This window comes from Lissotriton vulgaris, chromosome 2_1, assembly GCF_964263255.1.
Source record: "Lissotriton vulgaris chromosome 2_1, aLisVul1.2, whole genome shotgun sequence".
Lineage (NCBI taxonomy): Eukaryota > Metazoa > Chordata > Amphibia > Caudata > Salamandridae > Lissotriton > Lissotriton vulgaris.
Window position 1 is genome coordinate 632,029,932 of NC_141687.1, and position 18,241 is coordinate 632,048,172.

The 18,241-nt window shown below is 43.3% G+C and overlaps 1 protein-coding gene across 1 annotated transcript in view; it reads left to right on the forward strand.

The window, feature by feature from the left end:
• LYPLA2 (lysophospholipase 2) overlaps positions 1-18,241 on the forward strand; it is a 107,910-nt gene that overhangs the window by 19,421 nt on the left and 70,248 nt on the right. The window contains exons 2-3 of the mRNA XM_086955796.1: positions 12,493-12,596; positions 13,261-13,292. Coding sequence (XP_086811922.1) covers positions 12,519-12,596; positions 13,261-13,292 — 110 coding nt within the window. The 5' untranslated portion in view covers positions 12,493-12,518. The remainder of the gene's footprint in view (positions 1-12,492; positions 12,597-13,260; positions 13,293-18,241) is intronic.

Sequence of the window (18,241 nt, forward strand, 5' to 3'; positions counted from 1 at the left end):
GATCCAAACAAAGGACACTTACCGGGGGCATTTCCTTGTCCGGAGTTCTTCCTGAACCCTCTGCCGCCGAAGCGCTGCCCTCTGGTGGGGTAGAAGTTGTTAAAGTTGGCTGAGGTCTGGTATTGTCCTCTTCCGGAGCCTTGTCCCTTATTGGTGGTCTGCTGGCCACGGCCGATCGCGCGGCCCCTACCGCGACCGGCCCCTCCGGAGAAACGTTGTGGGAACACCCGTTTCATGCTGGATTGGGCCTTATCCAGCGACGTGAATGTGTTCACGAACTTGCCCAGCTCCCTGATGAAGGGTTCGCCAAAAAGGCCTCCCTGGGCCACCGCACCCGCCTCCGACGAGGCCAGGTCTCCCAACTTCGGGTCTAATTTGATCAGGAGCGAGCGTCGCCTCTCCGTAGAAAGTGCGCAGTTGGCGTTGCCCAAGAACACTATCACCCTCTGGGCCCAATTCGAAAGCACCTCAGGGGAAATGACGGTGCCATTCACCTTCGCCTCCTCCGCCATATCGAGGATCTTCGTGGCAGGCCCAACAGCATCCAGCAGTTTATCCTGGCAGGCCCGCCAGGACCGATCGATGCCTTTCCTGGGATCCTTCATAAACTTTGCCAGGAAGGTGGCCATCTTGGCATCCAATTCCGGGGTCATGGCCACCTTGCCTTCCAGGGTAGGCCTAGGGCACTCCCCACGCAGGCAACCCCGCGCCTCCTTCTCCAGGGGTTTGCGCAGCCTGCCCGCCACAAACTTAGCCACCGTCTCTCCCGGCGTTCAAGCCGCGGAGCGGGGGTGGACGATCTCGTTCGGATCCAGCATGCCCGACTCATCCTTTGGCATCTCCTTGGCAGAGGACGCCGGAAGCCAAGATCGGGTCGACTCCCCGTCGTCGTCGGTGTCTGGAGAGTCGTACAGAGGGGAAGCGGGGGCCGTCGACACGTCTCCCGAGGCCCCAGGATCCACCAAGGGGGCAGGGGGCACCGCTGTTGCTTTTGCCAGAAAGGCGTCCCGAAGGTGCTCAAACGCGCCCCTGTCCACTCCTTGGGCCTCCGATGATGGCCCTTCCTTACAAGGCCTCTTCGGGGCGGGTTGTAACCCGCCGGACGTCCCCGGGAGATCGGGGCTCGGAGGCACGTGCGCCGATGCCAGCTTCGCGCACTCTTCCACGATGCGGGCGGAGAGGCGGTCCTCCATAGGGCCTACCACCTCTGTCACGCAGCGGTAAATGGAATTGTCCACCGCCTGGTAAAATTCGTCGTCCTGCAGATAGGGGTAGGGTTCCTCTTCGTACTCCCCTTCCATCCTGAAGCACAGGGGTAAATCCGGGGCACCCTGTAGGGCGGCAGTCGAGATAAATCTCGGATATGGGCAGGCCAACTGGCTGCGATCACTTTTCGGGGCCAACTGGACTGGCAGGTGGGCTGCACCAATCCCCCAGCGCGCCGACCCTCCTCGCCGGGACCGGGTCTCCGCACCCCTCAAGCGCGCTAAGCCACACTTCGTATCAAAAAGGTGCACAAAGTTCACCCGGAGGTGTTTTACGCGGTCAGAGCCGCAATACAGACCCCAACGGGGCGTCAGGAGTAGGGATGTACAGACCCGGAGCACCAGGTGTCAGAGGGGTACACGAGGGCTGGCTCCTGCGCAAGCAGACTCCACGGCGCGGCCCCTGCAACTGCGGAGGCGCGTCGGAGGGTCGGCGAGACGGCAGGGCGCCCCCTGGCGGCCTACTTACGCACCGCACACAAGTGGGAAAGAAAGATCGCGTAGGAACGACGGAGCGTTCCCGCGACCGGGGACTCTGTAAGGGAATAAACCATGCAATGAGTCCCCCAACGATTGTACACACAATACAATCAAGTAAACAATGAAAGGAAAAAACATGAAAAGCACTTATCTGGCTGCGGGAGCAGCGAAGAAAGAGGAGGAAGAGGAAGAGAAGACCGGATTTATAGCGGTGATGGACAGAGTGGAAGGACTATGGACTGTCGTTATACAAAGAGACTCTCGGGAGTTGTTGTTTGATTTGTTGAACGTTCCGTCAATGCTTTATGTCTGAAAGCATTTTGGTTACTATTATATATCTTTTCCTAAGCTGCTGTGGAGTCTTTATGTTAATAAAGCGAAGGAAGATATAGCATAATCTGAAGCCTCCGGTCCTGACATAGAATTTCCTTTAGTCACCTAAAGGACAAATGCTAAAGCAAGACTCCTTTTACACTTGACAGGGCATCATCTTAGACTCGGGTCTCACTTAGGCTAATCATGTGTCTTAGTTGGTTTACAAGAAGCCCACTGCTTAAATATCTAAAAGAGAATAGAATGAATGACCAGGGGAATGTGAAATAATGCAATGAGGAAGGGTGGAACTATCACGCGGAGTAATGTAATGTTGCATGGTGAAGGGCAGTAGTGATGTTTGACTGGGTGGGTGGTGGCTATGGTGTATATTTCTGTAGGTTGTGTCTATTTTATCCAGCCTATGTCCATTTCTGCAATAGGTTTATAACTCGACATTGAGATTTTGTCCTGCTACACCGATTGAATCCAGATTGCTAGTTCTTGGCAAACAAATTCCCAAATTAGAGGAAGGTCAACAATGGTTGGCATAAATGTACAACGCATAGCTGTGTTGATGCAGATTTTGGTTAGTTTGTAGACACTGTGATGATCTAGTGTGGTGGAATTATGGATAACGGTGATGGTGTGGACAGTGATAGGTTGCAGACTGGTGGTTGAGTAACTGGTGGATGTATGGACTCTGGTGGTATATGGGCAGTTGTTGGTTTATTAGGTCTCGCCTGTCAATGCGCTTGCGAGAATATAGGGGCTTAACCAGAGCTTAACCATCGTGCAATTTGATGCTGTGCCTGTGAAAAGCAAGCTCAATGCGCATGCGCATTGACCTAAAAAGCACGTGCACATCAAAGCCACCAGCCTCCTTCCCACAGGCATCCCGCAGCATGCGCTGTGCCTCAGGCATTTCTCCTCCTCTGATTTATTCACTGCCCACGGCTTTCACTCTGACGGCCGCCAGGCCGTCTCTCCCCTCACGCTTTTCACACTCCCCCTTCTCTCTAGCACTTTAACACTCATTCCCCAGCCTCTCTCCCATTGGCTCTTCAGTTATTGCACGCTCTTTTCAGCTGACTCGTGCGCCTCGCGCTCATCACACCGCCTTTCTCTCCAGCACGCTATCACGCATCCCATACCCTCTCTCCTATTGGTTCTTCACTTTCTGCACGCTGCACAGTTACCCATGCACACTGAATGGGTTCCGAAAAAAACACACACCCTCTCTCCCATCCAGCTGACTAATCCCCCCCCCCAGCCCCCCCTCCCCAACTACGTCTGTACAGGAACATACCTTTTTGTAAACATATTTTACGTTTTACAACCAGACTTGCACGTTAAATGTTAAGATTTTGTTTTCGTTCATAAGGAAAAATTTGTTTTCAGAAAAAAACACACAGCCTCTCTCCCATCCAGCTGACTAATCCCTCACCCCCCCACTCCGTCTGTACCACGCGCACCGCATCCATCCATCACCTCACTATATCCATCCATCAGCCGCACTACATGCATCAACCCATCCATTAATCCAGCCATCCAGCCATCCATCCATCCTCCCCACTCCATCCATCCATCCCACAACTACAACCATCCATCCATCCACCCACAACAATCCATCCATCCAATCATCCATCCCACTCGATCCATCCATCCATCCATCACACAACATTAATACATACATACATACATCCCAATCCAAAGTACTAGGGGCAGGAGCGTTGACAGCCGCATAACCACAGATAGGCCTGGCAGCATTATTGCAAGATTCCTTCACATGCTGAACATGTACAACGTGTGTAGATGCAAGGTAACACATACACAAACATACAATATGGCCAGCAGGAGTGTAAGCAGTCAAATATAAATATATCTTTTTAATGTGTAGTTTTTCTTCCAGAGATTCTGTCTCCTTGTGAATGATAGCATTTGAAACTCACCAAATATAATGTGAGTTGTCATTCGAGGTACTTTGACCACTCCATCCATCCATCCCACAACTACAACCATACATCCATCCACCCACAACAATGCAGTACATCCATCCATCAACAAAACTTCATCCATTCATCCATCCACACCACTCCATTCATCCATTACTGCACTCGATCCATCCATTCATCCACCCACTCCATCCATCCCCCACGACATTCATCCATCCCCCCACGACATACATCCATTTCTCACAATACATACATCCATCACCCGCATACCATCCATGTCACAGGAGGGATGGCTACCTTTACTTAAACATACTCGTCTACAAATAAGACAAAACACACAGCCTCCCTCCCATTCAGCATGCGTTCTCATTTCCCCTCCCCCCCCCACCACCCTCTCCAGCGTGCGACTGCTCAATAGTATTACTTTAGATTCAGACTACAGGCTTGCACGTAAAAGGTAATTACTTTTTCTGCCTCATTCAAATAACATTTGATTAACACATTTTAAGGTTTGCAACAAGACTTGCACGTTAAATGTGAAAAATTTGTTTTCGGTCATAAGGAAAAATTTGTTTTCCGAAAACACCAAACACACAGCCTCTCTCCCATCCAGCTGACTAATACCTCCCCCCCACACCCCACTCGATCCATCCATTCATCCACCCACTCCATTCATCCCCCACGACATTCATCCATCCCCCCACGACATACATCCATTTCTCACAATACATACATCCATCACCCGCACACCATCCATGTCACAGGAGGGATGGCTACCTTTACTTAAACATACTCGTCTACAAATAAGACAAAACACACAGCCTCCCTCCCATTCAGCATGCGTTCTCATTTCCCCTCCCCCCCCCCACCACCCTCTCCAGCGTGCGACTGCTCAATAGTATTACTTTAGATTCAGACTACAGGCTTGCACGTAAAAGGTAATTACTTTTTCTGCCTCATTCAAATAACATTTGATTAACACATTTTAAGGTTTGCAACAAGACTTGCACGTTAAATGTGAAAAATTTGTTTTCGGTCATAAGGAAAAATTTGTTTTCCGAAAACACCAAACACACAGCCTCTCTCCCATCCAGCTGACTAATACCTCCCCCCCACACCCCACTCCGTCTGTACCGCGCGCCCCACTCTACAAATTCATTAACATAAACACACAGGCCACAGACTTTAAGGCGTTGGGAAACGAAACTACAGTATACTGGAGTGCGTTAAGCACCGTCTTAAAGATTCTAATCAGTTGTCAAGCTGCATCTGTAATATGCTAATTTGAACAGCAGGATGCGAAGCTCTTGTTAGCCCTATAAAAAAAAAAAACTGCTGAAAGGCAGGCTACAACACACAATCCCCTGTCACAAAATAACATGCACTGCTAATGTTGTTCTTTTCTTTTCTGAAAAACAAAAAAACATTGTTTACAATAGTTTACATTCTGCACCCAGAGCTGCACCTTAAATGTTATTACTTACGTTTCGTTATGATAAATACGTTTAATTTTAAAACATAAAGGCCACATCTTATCTCCCATTCAGCTGGCTACTTAGACCACCCCCTCTCTCTCTAGCGCGCGCATTGCTCTCCCTTTTTGGGGCACCACTCACCCCCCAGAGTGGCATGTCAAATGTTATAAATTTCTCTTCGTTAATGAAAATACGTGTTTTAAAAAATAAAATTATGGGGGGGGATAAAAAAAATGAACACTTGGCGTACACACAAAATTACTATAAAGCCAATACTTCCACCACTAGACATCTACAGCAAACAATCAGCCCAAAAGACATCCTCACTAGTGCATCTTCAACACAAGTTTTAAAAAAAATTGTCATTCTTACTCTGGAATGCAACTTCAATGCTATTAATTAGTTTTCATAACTAATAATAAGTAGCGTTTGAAAACAAAAAGACCACAGCTTCTCGTCCAGTAAGCTGTCTACTCATACCCCCTCTTCCTCTCCAGCGCGCACACGTCTTAGGTGATTACTTTACAATCAGACTAAAGACTTACACGTAACATTTATTTTTAAATTTAGCGTGCCTAAAATAACTTTCCCTTTACATTGTTACACTCAATCCATCCATCACCCACACTACATCCATCCATCACCCACACTACATCCATCACACCCACTCCATTCATTTATCCACATACTACATCCATCCATCACCAAAAAATCATCCATTCATCCATCCATCCACACCACTTCATCCATTACCCCACTTGAAACATCATTCCATCCCCCCACTCCATCCATCCCCCCACTCCATCCATCACCCCACTCCATCCATCACCACTACATCCATCACCACTACATCCATCTATCAACCCCACTACATCCATCCATCCCCCCACTCATCCATCACCACTACATCCATCACCACTACATCCATCTATCAACCCCACTCCATCCATCCCCCCACTACATCCATCTATCCCCCAAATACAACCATCCATCCATCTATCCACAACAATCCATACATCGAAACATCCACTCAGCACCACCACAGCATCACACAGCAACACCCAAGCATCACTCAGTGAAACACTAGTAACACTCAGCACCACCTAAAAAAAAATCAGCGCAACACCATCATCACTAAGCAACACACCAGCAACGCTCATCAACACCACATTATCAATAAACAGACCAACATTAACACTCAGCCACAACTGTACCAACACACCAGCCACCAATATCACTCAGCGCAAGCCCCGCATCACTCATCGCCAACACAGCAGCACGCAGCACCACCACAAAATAACGCAGCAACACAACTTACCACTACAGCATTACTCTGCACCACCACATTAACAATACATAACACCACATTATCACTCTACAACACCACAGCACCACTCTGCAACACTACACCATCACTCAGCACCACCCCAAAAATAAAAAAATGGAAACATATACTACCTACAATAATTATACTGTTAAACTACACAACAAGATTACAACAAAAATTCTTTTAGCAATCAAGACAATCACGTACGCTCTTTCTTTACGTATTCAACATCACAAGCATTACATTCAAGTTTTAACCGTTATCCTTCCTAATAAACTAAAAAGCTTGATGCTGCTCTAGATGCCATATACAAAACACTGCTTGCAGATCTCTCGGGAAAACAGATTCAACAATTCCATGCTGCTACAGCTTAAGTACATAACTTCTACAGCATTATCCGTGCTTTTAAAAGCTGTGACTAAAGAATAGAGTACAATACAAAAAAGACAACAGCAACAATAAGCCAACGCAAATTTGAAAATCTGCATATTTCAGAATGCAAGGCCACTTAAGGGTGCTTTTTTGAGAGCAACGTGTAAAAATACATAGTTAACGCATCCTAAAAGAAGTAGAACTATCTCAATAAAAACATTGAACCTACAATAAAACGCCAAGGAAAATAAGGGCCAATTAACAATAATTAACAACCAAAAAATGGATCACAAAATACATCTTACTAAACAACTTCCCAATGAAATGTGCATAAAAACACTACGCAAATAAAAACATAATACATTTGTCAAAAAAAGACCAAAACTGTACATACGCAAAGGGAAACAATGTCCATGAAAATAACAAGAACGTACCAAAAAATATAAACAGAGCAATATATTAATTACACAAATAATACCTACATAACACATCTAAAATAATGGGAATTTAATAGCAAATCACAAAGTACATAAACAATACAAATATAAACATTAAAACATAGCACATACACAGTTTATAACCTTACAGAACTATATACGTACAATGTAGCGCCATAATCAATGGCAAATAGTACTACATTTGTAATAGCACTGTGACGTAAGTACTTTATTAAACGGATTTCTTATTTACTTTATTAAATTTGCATTCCCTATTTGTTACCCATCCATTTTACAACATTTTAATCAAAAATTATTTTATTTCCTATTGTGTAGACTTCGTGTATTCCTGGAGCAAATTGTATAAAAGAAGTGCAGTCATGCATGTAGTCATTTGTCCTCACTAAATAAACTCCACGGATCCCTTTTTAATCGCATTTTATAGCCTCGGCTGTGTTCTGGGACGTGTTGCAGACGTCCTAGTTAAACAGACTCGACCTAAACAATAAATGTCTGGAGGCATCGAGAAGGTGCCCGAGGACTCATTAATCTCGATTATTTCTTTAATGGATAACCTGCCACTTCAGCTAATATTCTCAATCACCCACGAAAAGATAACACACACCTCTAATAGCTGCCCGCATCGTGAATCCAAATAGAATCACATCTAAGCAATATAAATGTGACAATGCAAGACAAATATTGACTGATACTGTACATACGCAAAGGGAAAAAGTGTCAATAAAGATGACCAGTACATACAAAACATTATTAACATTGCAATATATTAATAAAAAAAGAATACATACATAACACATCTAAAAAACATGGAAATTCGATAGCAAATCAAAAAGAACAAAGAATATAAATCTAAACTTTAAAACATAGCACATACACAGTTTAAACATTACAGGAGTATATACTAAATACATACGGTAACGAATAAAACAGTTGCGATACAAAAACGTCGAATACATACAATACATTTGTCAAATTCGTACAATGGGAGTTAAAATACATTTATCATAATGTAATAAATATGATAAAACTTAACTCTTACCTGTCAAACGATGCAGCAACAGACCGGAAGAAGAACACACCTTTCAGACACGAACATTCACGGCAATCTGGGGATTTCCACGTTGACGCACGTCAAACGCAATACTACGTCACAAAACGTAGCGCTGCGACTGGCTACAAATTACGTCACGCCAAAGAGGAAATGCAAAGGACAAAAAACTAAAACACTAAATGCTATTACGTAAAGGCAAAACATAGCGCCCGCCATTTTTAAATTAGTAAAGAAAAAAGGTTACAACACATTAGCAGCACACACCTATAACAAAAAATAAACACACATATACACACACACAAATTACTTACAAACATAACATTAACACATACAAAATACTCACACCCACACATCAAATCTGCTACATCACATAACAAACATCACACAATAAGCATAATGCAACAACATACAATACACTCATAATGTTAAGAGGCAGCATCACTCTTCAACAACACAGCACTATTACACACCACCACAGCAACACCCCAGCACAACTCTGCAACACTCGGCACAGACACAAATACACTCAGGGACAACACAGCACCACTCAGCACCACCACAGCATTACACAACACAAAAACAGCATAAGTAAGCACAACAACAGCACCACTCGGCTCCAACACAGCATCACTAAACGCAACAACATCAATTCACACCACCACAGCAATACTCAGCACCAGCCCAGCATCACTCTGCAACACCCCGACATCACTCAGCGCAACAATCAGCACCACAACAGCATCACTCTGCACCACCCAAAAAAACATCAGTGCAACACCAACATCACTCAGCAACACACCAGCAACACCACATTATCAATCAGCAGCCCAACATTAACAATCAGCGCCACAACAGCACCACCACACCACTACTCAACACCACCACAACAACACTCAGCACCACCACAGCATCACTCAGCACCACCAAATAAACACCACAGCTTCACTCAACAACACAAAAGCAACACTATGCACCACCACAGGACCACTGAATAAAATAAGCCATTAATCAGCACCAACTCAGCATAAGTCAGCACAACTACAGCACCATCACAGCACCACTCAGCACCACACCAGCATCTAAAAGGGACACACTAGCATCACTCTACATCACCACAGCACCACTCAGCAACAGCACAACAGCAATAAACACCCCACCATCACTCAGCCCAACACGAGCATCACTCCGTGAAACACCAGCATCACTCAACGCAACAACAGCATCAAAAAACAACAACACAGCATTAATCAGCAACACCCACAAATCACCAATACCGGCACCCCAGCATCATTCAGCACCTACACAGCACCACTCAGCGCAACATTATTATCACTCAGCATCACCACATTAACACTTAATCACTTTATCCGCGCCCACTTCACACGCGCTCTAAAGGTCATAAACATGAGCTGACCTCAAACGTTCCAAGACACACACTTTTCATGCTTCTGAGGTTGATAACATGAGCCCAGTTGCATTGACACACACTGCCCTCACACACACAAGTTACTGTCACACACACAATGCTCTCAGACACACAGGCTGCTCACACACACAATGCTCTCAGACACACAGGCTGCTCACACACACAGGCACTGTTCACACACAAGCACTGTTCACACACACACACACACACTGCTCACACGCACAGACGCTGCTCACACACACAGGCACTTCACACACACACCGGCACTTGCATAACGACACAAATGCAACATATGTGATTTGTCAGATCAATACATGTAAGACGGGGGAAAACTAAACATGTACCTTTACTAATGCTATAAATGTAACATTTGCTAAATTTCTAACTATTGGCATTTCAAATAACAAAATGAATACTTGTATAATTTGCAAAACATAAACAAAAATAAAAAAATATTTACATTTCACACACAAAAAACTCAAACTTTTCTATTGCGAGACCTATTGCATTTCCAATGCTTGTTGGATATAAGGAGCCGTGCTTTGTTATAGATGTGGTGGGGTTTGTGGGGAAGTTCTGGTAAAGTGTGATGTTCTTATAGATCATTCTGCTTGGTGATGGTCCTGTGCGTATTTTGGGTATTGGCAGGAACGGGGGTACCATGTGGTAGTCTTTTGAGTATTGTCGTTTTATAAAATTATAATACTGCTTTGTTAGTAACAGAAATTGTTACATTCTACATTTTCTCTTAATCTGCCCATGGGCCATCAACAAGAATTGAATTGCAATATATAAGTGATGCCCAATCACCCAATCATCACTTATGCTCACAGTCCGCACGCAGTAATGAGTATACAGAATCATACAGAATGAGGAAACAAAAGCCCTATAACATTGCACAGCAGTGTCTGGTGACGGATTTCGCTCTAAATATTGAGGTTACCAAACCATTAATTATCCATTTTGCAGTACCGGGTTTAGACAGCGCTTACTTCCCCTGATGAGGCGTTAAAGCACTTTTTCAGCGATTAGCACGCTACTCCTGAACCCATTAAGGATTAGTGTTGAATTAGTATAGTGAAATATGAAAGTAATTTGAGTGCTGGATATGTTAGTCAGTTATTTGGATTGAGGCGGGTAGGGGAGGGATAGAACAGGGAAAAAGGTTTGCATTTATATACTGCTTGCTACCCCTAATGAGGTGTTGAAGCGCTTTTTCGCATGCTACTCTGGAACCCATAAAGTATTAGTGGTGAATTAGTATAGTGAAATATGAGACGTGGACATGTTAGTTTGTTATTTTGATTGAAAAGGATAGTGGAGGGATACAAGGGTGAAGGATTTAGACTTTTGTAGTGTTTTGTTTTAGAGGTCATAGCAGTAGTTAGGAGGCTTGGGATGAGTAAAAAGGGATGTGGAGGGGAAGAGTCAGAGGGAAGAGTTTAGGAAGGCTTGTTTTGCGGGATCGGTATAGTAAAAGAGGTGTTGGATGATGCAAGGAGGGGTAGAGTAGGCGAGAGTCTAGAAAGGGTTATTTTGAGGATCATAGTAGTGGTATTGATAGAGGTATAGGGTGAGAAATAGGGTAGTGCATTGGATATGCTGAATTAAAAGAAAGTAATAAATATATAGATCCATAAGTACATGGTAAGTATATAGATGCATAAAGGAGGTAAGTATATGTAGATTAAAGATATTGATAGAAGTATAGGATGAGAAATAGGGTAGTGCATTTAATGTGCTATTTTAGGAGAAAAGAAATGTATAGATCCAAGTACATGGAAGGTATATAGATGCATAAAGGAAGTAAAAGGTTCTATAGATTAAAGATAATGAGTTAAACTCTGGTTTTCAAGTGTTGTAGCTAAAAATGTATTTTATTTATTTTTTGGCAACATAATTATTCAACACGTTTATGCAAGCAATGCACAAAGATAGGTACAGATCTTTAGTAAAAATAAATGCTAATATACATAGGGATATGCTGTATATTTCTGTTTGCGTATGGTGCTTGTGTCCCCAGTACTCTAAATCACGTTCAGCATGCTCGTCTAGGCGTACTATTTTCAGACAACTTTCTTCCGCCACTCCCACATCTCTGAAAGCCATGTATCAAATTCTTTTGAGCATTGTTAGAAGTGCGGGGTGTTCATGTTCAGGGCAGTTACGGGTGTACAGGGGGAAAAGTCTTTAGTTTTTGGGCAATTAGTAGAGTTTGGTAATAGTTTGTAACCTTTCCAGTGATTGTGTTGTGGTCAGAAGTGGAGGGGTAGGATGGTGATGTTGAGGGCGGAAGTGGAAGTCTAGCAAGGTGTTGCTCATAAATCGCAGCTCAAAGTTCTGCTGAATGTATATACATTTATTTTGGCAGGTACCACGTGTCAACCCCCTCATTGTATGTGCGGTAACAACATGTCTGTGCCTCTCCTCGCCGATGCGGTCACTGTCTCTGGCACAGAGCGGGAAACAGCAGCAGTAAGTTTTTCTCTTAGCTTCAGTAGATGTTCATGACTGTCAGAACCTCAGCAAACCGTTCTGCAGACTGGTGGGGTGGGTTGGGGGGAGGAGTATTCAGATATGCATTGAAAGTTTTTGATGTATGCTGATCTGGGGAGACCGATAAACTGTAGCCTAAAACAGATAAACAATTTAAGTGGCTTCAAAATGGTGGCAGCCTTGTCACTGTACTGGCCTGCAAGGCCAAAGGGAATTTTAATTTTGTACATAGTACCAAAGCTTTGTTTACCTCGTCTCCCAGTGTGATACAGCGAAGAGGCAAGTAGACTGTATAAAGGTGGCATTCGTTCTCCTTCTGTATGACTACTGGATTTATTGAGTAATATGTTATGCATTTCGGAACCCTCTATGGTGACCGGTCTATCCAGTTTAGTTGGAAATCTACTACAACTTTGTTTCAATGGGGCAAGAATACTTCTTGTAACTCGGATTGGGGGAAGGCTGGCTGCCATTCATGCTAGGTGGGACAACAATTTCTTTCTGCGTACAGCATGTTTGCCTCATGAAAGCAATGCATCTTAAACAAAATGAGTGATTATGCACACCTGTATCATCCCCACCAACTTTGGCTATGAATCCTTCACTCTTCTCAGTATATTTGTTTTGCTTCTTTAATCACCAGGTAATATTCTTACATGGATTGGGCGACACCGGGTAAGTGTTTGTTATATATATAGATATAGATATATATATTTTTTTTATATGTTCTCTAAACAATGAGACTTTTTCAAGAAAATCAATCCTTTGTGCTGAGAACACTGGATGCATTCACAAGACTTCTCCTTAACCCATTGGATAGAGTTATGCTCTATATGTTTAAACAAAATACTGTTAAAATAATTTAGTCTACTGTGTATCTTTGTACCCCATGCTTTTTCCTCAGTCGCCTTTGTGACTTTCATAAAGCTGCCACTGTGTTAAGCACCTGTTGTCAAAATCTCCGCATTGAAACGAAGGGTATTTAATCGGAATGTATTGCATCAACAGTGGCAGTTTAATTCCTTTTTAATGTTGCTTATTGTGATTTATAGTGGTTTTCCTGGTTAGTTCTTCAAAGTTCTGTATGAGTGTCTAGAACCTCATTTGTACTGAGGACATGTGGAAGTCTTTTGAATATTGAGGGAAGTACAGTCATGAGCAATCGAAACAAAGCATCGTCCACTGACACCAGGAAGTGATGTTTTCTGTAATCTGTTTTGTGTCATTGGGAATTGATAACTAATTACACATTATGTAACTTGAGTGGGACATAATACATCATCTCCTAAAATCAAGAATCACATGGTGCACTGTCATCTATTAAGGAGTGATATGCAGCACTGTTTGAAACTAAGAAGTGTTGTCATGGATGTAAGTTATATAATCATGAAACTGACATCTGTGTATCAGATTTGCGAATATGGGCTAAGCTGGGCTAACATAAGCATTTTAGGACACTCTGCAGCTTTTAGTGTTTGGGCACCGACAATAGTTTAGCCAGCAGATGATCTCAGTATCTCTGCCGATGTTATACAGGGGTGTAGAATTGTATAAAATATTTACGTAACTAACAGAAGGCATGTTTCAGAAATCTATTTGTCTCATAAAAAAAAAAGAAGTCCACTAGTTTATTTTAGTGCCATGCAGTGCAGTGACAAATTATGGCAGTGCCCTCATTATACCAGCGGTTTGATTACCTCTGATGAAAACTGGGTTCATATTATAATATTATATATAACAGGGTTCGGATTCTAGTAAGGCTTTGAATTTGTCATCTTTCTGCATATCTACATACAGTGACTGGAAGTAGGCGAGAAACTGTTGTTCCATGGTTGAATGCAGCAGATAATCGATATGTTGGGCTTTGTTACATTTTGAGACAAATCCCCCCCCCCCTTTCTATTCATCAGGTGGAGACAGACACCTTGAATGGGCAGTAACTTCCCAAGTAGAGGAAATTGTCCATGCCATGGGATGTAATTGCCTTTAATAGAAGGCCCACTGTGCTTGTTGGAAAGAGGTTGATCCTAACTTGATAAGTAGAAAGCTGCCATCTCAAGAAATCTTCAGTCGTGAATGCTTAGAGAAGAACACTTGATACTTGACGGTGCTAACCATCTGGAATTTAATATCTTTAGCATCTTCAGATGTAAAGATGGTGCTTTGTTACTGTGTGAACAGGAACATGATTTGTAGAGGCACATACTGCCATTTTGTGATTGTGGTATAAGAGGAAGTACAGTCAAGGTATTTTCAGAAGGATTGTTTTTAGGTTGAAGCCTGCGTTGCAGCGCATGCGCTGTCGCAGGCGAGAGTTCTTGTTAGCAAGAGGGGGCTTTCCATTGGCTGGCCTCGCCAAACGGAAGCCTGCCACTGGACAAAGCCCATGTTCGGATGATTTGCCCGGCTGTGATCCCGCCTTTCGAGGACCCGGTGACGTGACTTACGGTGTTGCAGGCGTATTTTCTAAAATATCGCCATGGCAACCATGAGTCAGGTCACCAGTCCTGGAGGGGCGGGATTCATTATCGCGTTTCCGTCTTTTTTTTTTTTGTGTGCATTTTGGCAGTCATTCCTGCGCGTTCCTCGGCGGTGGAGGAGGTAGGGGAGAGGCGGTGCTGGTTTCTTTGGCAGTTCATGTTTCATTTTTTTCTAGTTCTGATGGATTCCGCCTGCGGGAATACCTGGTCTGTACCCGGTTATTGCTCTCTACTTCTCCTGCAGTTTGTAAGGGCCACCCTTTCTGCAGTTCATGAGTTTCTCTACAGTTCCTAATACTTCCATACGGCTCATTCTTTCCTTTATAGACTGTTTCCACTCGTGCAGTTGTTACTCATTGCCCCTGCAATTATTGCCTTCAGCTCTAAATGTTCTTGTCGAACATTCTTGCTATTTTTGTCATTTTTTTTGTCTTGGGCCACTCCTGGCCCCCTCTGCGCAACAGTCTTCCGTCACACTGCTGCCTTTCTTGTGTGTTCACAGTTCGTGGTGTCCTAGGAATGCACTCCCCTTTGCCAAGTGTGCACCCTATTGCACCTGTGTCTTTGTAATGTCGCAAACGCCTCATCCGAGGCCTGGAAACAGCCAAGCCTCTGTTCTACGAAAGCGGATTGTGCCACGTCATGATCACGCCCAATATTTCCAGACCGTCCCTGGCGGTGGGGTTGCCTAGAGCCGACCTAAGCCTGGTTTTAGGTTTTGCTTAAAGTCCACAGGCACGAGCCCTTTAAAGCAGAACATGTGTCCGTCTTGTCTCACAGTCCCTTGTCTGTGGTGTGAGACTGGCTTTCAGCCGGGCCAGTAAGAGCAAGTCTGGACGTTAAGCGTGAGTCTACGGTGAGTTTCAGAACTATGGTGGGGGCCTGGGCAATAGTGTGGGGTTATGTAAAGGCAATCTATTATATGAACTGATTGCTGGCGGACTGGAGCGAGGTACTGTGGTGGGATACTCGATTGTTTTGGGTTACAGGAAGGGACATGTCTTGGACCTATTTCACACCATTCGTTGCACACTTTAGTTCATTTGGATTGTGCTCTTCTTGATGTATTTTGATACAATAGTCAGAATATCTATTTTTATATAGCTTTTTATTTCGCGCTTCTGTTTCAGTGTGCTGCAAATATGTTTTTTATATCACCCTATTTTGTAGTCCATTTTATCGACCTCTTACGGCTATAAGGCTAAACCAGCCTTCAATTTCAAGGCGGGGATGCGATGTCTCCTTGTCTATTGAAGGCTGAGAAGTCTGAATTTCTCGGACTTGATTTTTGCTGCCACTTCTCGATTCCAGCATCCCGATCTGCGATGTATTGGGACCTAGATTACCAACTGGTGTGTAACTCAGTAGATTTTTTTTTTTTTCTTTTTTATCCATCGGAAGAGTTTGAGTTTGGGTGTATTTCTTAGTTCTTTTGGAAGGTAATGGGCAATCAGTAGTGATAATTATTTTATTGTAAGCATGGAAGCCTTTGTATTATGTAACTAACTGCATTTTTTAGGTCTTGCTGTATACAGTTGTCGTTTAAATTGATGATGTTTTCAGCTCTTCAAATAGTACAATAGGCAATACAGAGAAAGTGAGGTCAGCCCCTGTCTTTCCTGTGTTTTTCGTGCTTTGTCATTGCCTGGAGGATTTTTGCATCAAACCCAGGGCTTTTTGAAGATAGTTACGTTGTTCAATCTGACTTACCTTTAGGTTTTCGAGATGTGATATCAATACATTTTTTTTTGTTTGACTTAAGTTAGTAAATCAGTGCAAGATAGTGCTTTAGCGCTTAGGCATATTTAACCTCACTGTGATATCCACTAATCGACCTTGCACATTAATTCGTTTTGAATTTGCTGTTATAAATTCTTGGGTATGTTGCTTTGTTGTTCAGAAGTATGTATGTGCATGCACGTGGGCACGCTTAAAGATGCAGAAAAAATTCTCTTGCCAGAAGTAGCTCCTATGCAATATTTTGCTGCGTTTGCCTATTATGTTAACCAGTTCAAACACATGCTTTAATCTTCTGACTGATTTTTATGACACTCGTTTTTGAGGGTACACCGTACTCTATTAATGAGCTTGATCAGCAAAGAAGCACTACTCCTGACATCGATACTACCGTTACCTGGATGATGCTTAATTGTGGGGCTTAATTCCTAGGACAGCATGGGATAGCACGCTCCGTTACCAAATATTCTCCTAACAAAAGGCCAGACCTAGACCTATTGGCTTTGGCAATGCTTTGTGTTTTTTCTTAAGGCTCATTGCGACGTTTGTAAGCTTCTTAGAGTACCACTAGGAACAAAGAAACAGAGGACAAGGAGAGGACAACACAAAAGGAGATAGATAAGTGATTTACTGGGTGCTTTCCCAGCTTTGGTTGTGTGAAGTGTGTAAGATAAAACTAGACATAGAGGCTCCCTTGAGGCTTGAAAGCTGCCGTACTTGTTATATAGGTCATTCACCACTTCCTGCACTAACTACCTATCCCTCTCAGTCTTCCTTTCTGTCTATTCTGTGCATCTCTCACCGCTATCTATTATCCATATAACATAATTCCACCACACAAATACACTACTCGCCACACAATTCCACAGCTAACAATTCGAATTCAACCCACATAATTCCACTCCAAACCAGATGCATCCACTCCAAACCAAAACACATACATTGTCGTTTACTACGCCACTAGCTCTAAATCTCGCAAATGCGAGACCTATTGCATTGCAAATGCTTGTTTACATTAGGTTTGAAGACCAGGAATGTCTACCAAGCAGAGTAATAGTACATTCTATAAAGGATAAATTACTACCTCAGTACTCCTCTGTAACACATCTCTCAAAGCTAAATATAAAGTACTATTTGTAACTTCCTCTGTAAAATTCGTAGGTATGTTGGCTAAGAAGTCCAAGAGGAGTTGACTATTCTAAATAATAATTCCATAGACAAGTGGTTTCCCTTCCGTCCCAGTCTAATCCCTGCTTTGTATTATGTTCTAAAAGTATGTCCATCTAGAATATATGAAAAATAGAGAATTAGTAACTCACCTGTAACTCGCTTTCTGTCATTCATACTTTCTAAAGCATATGATTCAACACTCCTAAAATCTGTTTAAGTGTCACTGGGAAAATAGTG